At 41.8% G+C, this 8,282-nt stretch overlaps 1 protein-coding gene across 1 annotated transcript in view; it reads right to left on the bottom strand.

The window, feature by feature from the left end:
* The window catches only part of CRX (cone-rod homeobox), a 7,972-nt gene extending 3,293 nt beyond the window's left edge, over positions 1-4,679 (bottom strand). Inside the window, exons 1-2 of the mRNA XM_006898642.1 lie at positions 4,580-4,679; positions 2,338-2,489 (exon numbers count right to left, since the gene is read on the bottom strand). Of these exons, the coding sequence (XP_006898704.1) occupies positions 2,338-2,489; positions 4,580-4,679 (252 nt within the window). The remainder of the gene's footprint in view (positions 1-2,337; positions 2,490-4,579) is intronic.
* Between the last annotated feature and the right edge of the window lie 3,603 nt (positions 4,680-8,282).

The following is an 8,282-nucleotide window of genomic DNA, read 5'->3' as shown; positions in this document are numbered from 1 at the left end:
TCATCCCTTTTCAGCAGGAAGTAGCTAAGAGAATACGCCATCCCCTTTTCCTTATGACTCAGGGTGAAGTCTCTCTCAGGGAGGAGTGACAGAGAATGGCAAAGGACACACTGACAAAGGAGATTAATCAGAACTGGCTTCGACAAGCACTGTGGCAATTGGACAATTAAAACAGACAATCGGAGGGGGGAAGAAGAACGAACTGGGGAGAAGGGTAGAGAAAACAGTGCAACAATGAATGAATGAAAACCCCAAATCTCTGTAAATGTCCATTAAAATGAATAAAATTTAATAATAATTAAAAAATTATCATTAATTTATGTAATTAATTAACTATTAAAAAATAAATAACATGCCTCCGGAAACTCTATGAACTTTGATAAATGTCCATAGTTGTTCATAGGGTCGCTATGAGTCATGCTCGACTTGAAGGCAATCAACAATAAGATTCACACATATATTCAATAACTAAATAAACATGTGTTAATAAACAATTGAAAACCACTCTTGTTAATTCCAGCTGATAGTAACCCCCTAGGATAGAGTAGAATGGCATCTGTGGGATTTCCAACGCTGTACATTTTTAACAGAGGTCGACTGTCGTATCATCCTCCTGGAGACCCGCTGGTGGGTTCAAACTGCTGACGTTTTGCTTAGCAGCCATGAGCTTAGGCAGTTCAATGGCAGACTCCTTTAATAAATGGCAAAGATATGTTCATCATCTTCTACTCCATTAGGGACACATTAACGGAGTGGGCATTCTATTTGGAGGTGGTGGATTATAAATAAACTGTAGACAGAGGGCAGGAAGGGAAAAGGCAGAAGGATGAATGGAAAGAAGAATCACAGAGAGAAAGTGGGAAGAGTGCTGTTACAATGGAGGGACTGTAATTGTCACGAAACAAACTATGTGTGAAAAAAAAACGTGTGAAAGATTGAATGGAATCTGAATTTACTCTACACTTTCATGCAAATCACAATAACATGCCTAAATAAGTAAATAATATATGATGTTTCTGGGAGTAAAATATTATGGAAGAACATTCTAGAACATTATGAATAAATATGGAAGAAATCATTGAGCAGGTTATGGGTAGAGTAGGAAGACTATGTAGGAGGAATAATTTCTTGGTTGCACTTTTTAAATTTTATTTTATTTTGTGTGTGTGTACCATCAAATCGGATCTGACTGGTACAGAAGGAGATTGACCCTCCTTCTCCGGCAAAGCATAAGGTGGATTTGAACTGTGTACTTCTGGGATTGCAGGTTGCATTTTTTTTATTTATTTTTGCACATTTTCCTCCTCCCCCCGTCCACTTTGCAATGCACCTCTTGTTCCAAATTGTTGTTGTCATTCTCAAACGCAATTTTACATGCAACGGTTCATGTAAGCATCATTCATATAATGGCGCTTCAGCAAAGACTTAAACAAGGCGAAGAGGCAAGCCATGAGGCTATCTGAAGGATAGTGTATCAGGTCGCAAAAAGTGTGTAAAAGAGTGTGTAAAGTGCCTGAGGCAGGAGTATGTTTGGAAAAACCCATTAAAGAAAGATCCAGGGGGCAGGGTGGCTGGGTGGTGGAAAATATGGGTGAGAGTGATAAGAGAGGTCAATGAGAGAAAGGTTTAGATCACTGTAAGACCTTTACTGTTACTCTGTGATGACTTCTTCCACCCACCGCCCTGGGTCCCAGGAAAGTCCATGGGTGTCTCGACAGGTTCAGAAGAGACCCAGAGGTGAGCTCTGGTGGCAAGAAGCTGCACTGCAATCCCAGAGGTATGCCGTTTGAATCCACCAGATGCTCTGCTGGAGAAGGAGGAAAAATCTCCTCCTGTACCTGTCAGATCTGATTTGATGGTACACACACATGTTGTTGTTATGCTGTCGAGTCGCTTTTGACTCATTGCGACCCTATGTACAACAGCTCTAAACTCTGCTCTGTCTTGTGCCAGTCTCATTGTCTCCGACACACTCATTCTGATTGCCCCAGTCACCGAATCAGTCCATGTCCCAGAGGGCCTTCCCCTCCTGCACCAGCCCTCCACCCTCCCAAGCATGATGTCCCTCTCCAAGCACCTGTCCCTCCTTATAACATGACCAAAGTATGTCAGCCGAAGTCTCAGAATCCTTGCCTCCAAGGAGCAGCCCGGTTTAACCCTCTCCAGGATGAATCTGTTTGTTTTCCTAGCAGTCCATGGTATCCTCAACACTCTTCTCCAACACCAAAGCTCAAAAGCATCAATTCTCCTTCTACCCGCCACCCAAATAATACTACTAAAATTAAATTTAAATTTTATTTTAAAAAAAGAAGAGACCCCAAAACCATGACATCCCACCTGAACCCTGGACTCAGGCAGGTTGATCTTCAGAGCCACCTCCTCTCGGGCATACACATCTGGGTACTGGGTCTTGGCAAACAGGGCCTCCAGCTCCTCCAGCTGGCTCCGAGTGAAAGTGGTCCGCTCCCGTCGTTGCTTTCTCGGGGCGCCTGGGGTGGGAACAAGAACACAGGCTGCTCAGCAGACCCAGCCTCCCATCTCCTCCTCTCTCAGTTCTGGGACAGCTGGGGTAAGGACTTTAAGGGTAAGAACTCAAGAAGATTCCTCTGGGTGGCTATCTGCCAGATTAGGGGTGCTCCTACTCTCTGTCCTAGAGCTCACTCTGTATCCCAAGAAACGGGGGACCTCTTTGTCATGGCTCATGTATCATCCTGAGAAGAACTGGCTTTAGCCCTATAAGGACACATATGAGTTTGTTTTCTTTCCCATTCTAAAATGGATTAGGCCCTAGACACCTGGTGGTATGTAGTTAACAGGATTCAGCAAATGCTAACGAAAAGGTCATTGGTTCAAACCCACTAATCGCTCCACAAGAGAAAAACAAGGCAGTTTTTGGATTTCCAACTTTTGGAACCCTTTGGGGAAGTTCTATTCTGTCCTACAGGGCCTCTGTGAGTTGGAATTGATTGAAAGCAATGGACTTGAGACATGTGCAAGAAAGAGGAAGACTCTCAAGGAGATGGATTGACCCAGTTGCTTCAATTATGGGCTCAAATCCAGCAATGATTGTGTGTAGGGTGTAGGACCAGGGAGCATTTAGTTCTGTTGCACACAGGGCCACTGTGAATTGGAACAGACTTAACGGCACCTAACAAATCATAAGCATGAGTTGTGGAGATGCAACGGTTAAGTGCTCAGGTGCTAACTGAACAGTCAGTGGTTCAAATCCCCCAAGTGGCTCCAGAGAAGAAAAACATGGCAGTCTGCTTCCATAAAGACCACAACCTTGGAAACTCCACAGGGCTGTTCTATGCCATCCTACAGAATCCCTTTGAGTTGCAATCAACTTGACAGGTGACAACAACATCTAAGACACATGCAGTTGAACCAACAACAAAGATGATAAAAGGCAGGGCCAAGTTTTGTTCTGCTGTGGATAAACCCCAATCCCAATGCTGCCGAGTGGATTTCAACTCGCAGTGATGAATTCTCTGTGTGATTCACTGGGTGTCCGAGGTTGTAAATCTTTATGGGAAGAAACGGCTCATCTTCTTGTCCTGGGGCAACTGGGTGTATTCAAACCAGCATCATAAGTTGGGAACTGGCTGGACAGAAGCTATCCAACTATCTGGAGTCCCTTGGTGGTACAAACAATTAAGCACTTTACTGCTACCTGTATCAGCAGCTAGAAAATCAGAGGATGAATTGCATTGGGAAAGTCTGCTGTCAGGGACCTCTCCAGAGTACTGAAGAGCAACGATGTCAGTTTGGAGACTAAGGTACACCTGATCCAGGAAATAGTTTTTTTAAATTGTTTGCTATGTGTCAGAGAGCTGGACAATGACTAGGGATGATAGAAAGAGAATTGATGCCTTTGAGCTGTGGTGCTGGAGAGGAGTGTTGAATATACCATGGACTGCTAGGAGAACAAGCAGGTTCATCCTATAGAGGGTGAAACCAGGCTGCTCCTTGGAGGCAAGGATTCTGAAGCTTGTCTGACATACTTTGGACACGTTGCAAGGAGGGACCAGTACTTGGAGAGGGAAGTCATGCTTGGAAGGGTGGAGGGACAGAAAAAGAGAGGCGGACCCTCAATGAGATGGATTGATTCAGTGCCTGGAGTAATTAATGATGGTAGGTGTGTCAGAGACAATAAGGTTGGCACAGGATAGAGCAGGTTTTAGGTCTGTTGTACATAGGGTCGCTATGAGTCCCAAGTGACTCAACTGTATATAACAACTACTACTACTACTACTACTACTACTACTACTACTACTACTACTACTACATGGAAGCTTGACAAGCTTGGTGATCTGCTTCCAAAACTGTGCAACCTTGAAAACCCTGTGGAGTATAATTCTACTTTACATACTTGGGGTCCCCGTGACTAACAATGGACTTGAACTGACAGCAATGTCTGTATATCTACATGATGTGAAATATTGTTTTGTGTTTGCAGGATGGACACATATTTGCATGCCTTTGATATTATCTTCACCAGTATTCATCAAAAGACCCCCAAAGAAAGACTCCCCAAGAGTCAGGGCCAGCCAGGGGAGTCCTGGGGGACTGTACTCACTTGGGTAGGGCACAGCCTGGTGCATCAAGTCCACACTGGGGCCACCCAGGGCCAAGGCGTTGACGGAATAGTGGGGCCCCGGGTTCAGATACGCCATCATGATCCTTGGGGACACCGGGCTCCAGGTGAGGGGGCCTGCAAAGAGAAAAGGGAATGCTGAAAACCTCATATGTAACCAGAGGAAGGTAGTAAGTTGAAATCCTGTCTCGGTCTCAGGTATAGGAGCTTAGAGAGTCACCCTCCCTATTCCAGCCTCAACTTCATAAATTTTCCAAGGCTGTGCACACCCATGTTTATTGCTGCATTATTCTCAATAGCAAAGAAATGGAAGCAACCCAAGTGCCCATCAAAAGATGAGTGAATATAAAAACTATGATTATTCACACAATGGAGTATTATGCAGTACTGAAAAACAAGGAACTCATAAAATATTACACAACATGGGTGACCCTGGAGGCTATTATGCTAAGTGAAATATCTCAGTCACAAAAGGACAAATACTGCATAACGCCACTGTTTTAAAACAAGACCCACATAGGGATTGGGGGAAACTAAGAAAAGAGGGACTCAATAATGAATACTGCATTAAAATAGATGAAGGAAAGGATTATTTAAAAGAAAGATATGATTAATCATTATTTGTATGACAACAGTCCAGAAGAGGTGGATAGCAAAGTAGACAGGGGAAGGATTGGAGGGAAGGAGGAAATTATGCAACAATGAACACATACTTTAAAAATACCAAAAAAAAAATACCAACAACAATGAACTGGGGGGTAGGTAGGAAAATATGCAACAATGAATGAATGAAAATCCAACTTTTCTGTAAACTTTCATTACATTCACAATTTTTTTAAAAAAATCCCAAGGTGATGTGTCCTATGGAATCAGATGACGACCTATAACTCCCACGAAGTGACTGGTGAGTTCCAAGCAACAAATGTTCCATTAGCGGCCTCTGCACCATCACCAACAACTAACTAAGATGTTAACATTGAGGCAATAAAGGGAATATATTTCCATCCTCAAAAAAAATCTCCAAAAACCCAACCCTACTCATAGTGACCATCCTTTGAGTTTCTGAGGTTATCAATCTTTTTGGGTTTTATTTCTTTGTTTTGGAGATTTTATTTTATATTTGTTTTACAGTTACATAAGACCTTGATTAACAAGTGCTCACAAGTTTGTTCCCTGAAACTATATATAGTTGTTACACTGAAGCTGTAAGGGGTTGGTTTGTTTGTTTGTTTGTTTTAAGCTGGTAAACAGTGACGTTTTTAGAAATTAAAAAAAAAATACTGCTCACAGAAGACAGGAATGTGCTTGCCATTAAGTCTGAAGCTGTAAGTTTATTTTTTGTTTTGTTTTGTTTATTTTTTATTTTATTATCTTGTGTGTGTGTACTGTCAAATCGGATCTGACCGGTACAGGAGGAGATTACCCCTCCTACTAGTTGGTCTAACAGTTTTTGGTTGAGTCCTTAGATTTGTCAGTGTATGCTATCATACCCTTTGCACATAATGACAGTTTTACCCATCCAGATGCCTCTTGCTTCCCTCTCTCATCATATGGTACATCAACAGAGAGCTGCCAAAAATTCAAGATGGATTCAAAGAGGCCAAAGTACCTGGGATATCATTGCTGATGTCAGATCATAGCATACAAGAAAAAAAATTGATAAGAATATCTATTTGTGATTTTTTTTTACTATACAAAGGCATTTGACTGTGTTAATCACAATAAATTATGGCTAACATTGAGAAAAAATGGAAATTCCAAAACATTTCATTGTGAATTTTATGCCTAAATTAAGAAGCTATTGTCCAAAAAGAGCAAGGGAACATTATTTTTTATTGTTGTTATGTGTCATCCAGTTGCTTGCAACTCATAGAGACCCAATGTACAATAGCCCTGAAACCTATTCTATCCTGTGCTTCGAACCTTGTACCTCTGGAATTGCAGTGCAGCTTCTTGCCACTAGGCCACCGGAGCTCCCTTGAAGCTGTAAGTTTTTATGGAAGAAAACGGTCCATCCCACAAACAGCTAGTGGATTTGAACTGCTGACTTTTCAGTTAACAGCCTAACACTTAACCCACTGGGCTCCCAGAGCTCCACAGGCACATCCAACTGACTACAATGTGATCCTTTTTCATTCTGACCTAGGAAATGGACAAAGATAAAAATGACTGGTAATTCCTAGCATTGTATACAAGAAGCAATTGAAACGGGCTGCTAGCTCTGAGACTGGCAACTCAAAGCTACTCAGAGGATCCACTGTCATCCACAAAGATAACAATGTAGGAAATCCTAGGGGTCTCTGTAGTAGATGGGGTCAGAGCAAGTCTGAGGATGACTCACTAGTAGCTCTCAAGAAAAAAAAAAAGAACAGCAGTATGGATGTATGTGCCTTTATCCTGGTGGTATGATATATTATGTGTTGTGCTGCTGGTGAAATCTAACAGCTAGCTGTTCCATAGGAGAAAGACAGTCTCCTTCTGGAAAGATTTACAGCCTTAGAGACATGATGGAGGGGCATCATGAGTCACATTGCCACTACTCAGTGAGTATTAAGTTTGTAGAGAGCCCTGGTGGTACCGTAATTAAGGCATTCAGCTCCTAATCAAAAGATCACTGGTTCGAACCCACCAGTTACTATGAAGGACAAAGATAAGGCAGTCAATTTCCACAAAGAGGCAGTTCTATTCTGTCTTACAGGGTAGCAACGTGGATCAGAACGTTTTGGAAACATTTCCTAAAGTAAATGCAATTTACTTTTCTATGTTCCAGCGATTCACTCCCGATATGTTCCTCAGTTTCCTCATTGTAAAATGTATGAGCCTAACCTTTCCAGATTGAGGTTGTTGTAAGGATTACGTGCAGTAATCTGCTTACAATGTTTAAAATAGCACCTGACACACACAGAGTGAGTGCTCTCCCACTGTTAGAAGTCACTCTGATGACAAAGCAATTAAGGACTCCACTCCTAATCTAAATGATTGAAGATTTGAACCCACTGAAATGCTTCAAAAAAGAAAAAAAGCTCAAACAACAAATGCTGGCAATTTCTTTCTATAAAGTTTATAGCCTGTTTCAGGCTGTTGTGAGTTGGGACTGATTCAAAGGCACCAAACAATGACATACAATTTGTAGTGACCATTTTGCTGTTGTAGATGTTTGCGTACACAATAACAATTCTGATACAACATATGTATAATTGCCAATAATTGGCAGTAACTTTTACATCCACCCTACCCTACGAGGAAATAACTAAATAATGACACATCTATGCAAGGGGATGCTATGAGGATAAAGAAAAGAATAAGGTTAGTCTCTATAAATACATGTTGAAAGATGTCTGCTAAACACAGGCAGACATTGTCTCTTGTGCTTCACAGTGTACAGTATATATTACTACTTTTTAAAAAACTTTTACAAAGTAACTACAAAGTAATGCTTCACTGAGCACAGTCAATTGGCATGTTTTTCCAACAACATGTGCTCATTTGGTGCCTCTGTGTTACATTTTTATAATTCACAAAGTATTCCCAATTTTTTCAAATTGCTGGCACACGCTGATTAAACTGTCCATGTCCACTGTTGAGCTAATTCTCACCCAGGGAAACTCCGAGGCTGCAAATCTTTTGAGATGGGGACTGCTTATCTTTCTCCTTTGAGAGGCTGGTGGATTCGAACTGTCAACCT

The sequence above is a fragment of the Elephantulus edwardii genome, unplaced genomic scaffold (genome assembly GCF_000299155.1).
Source record: "Elephantulus edwardii isolate Elephantulus edwardi_28Jun2011 unplaced genomic scaffold, EleEdw1.0 scaffold00236, whole genome shotgun sequence".
NCBI lineage: Eukaryota > Metazoa > Chordata > Mammalia > Macroscelidea > Macroscelididae > Elephantulus > Elephantulus edwardii.
The sequence above is the reverse complement of the archived record's forward strand: the minus strand, read 5'-3'. Positions and strand labels throughout refer to the sequence as shown.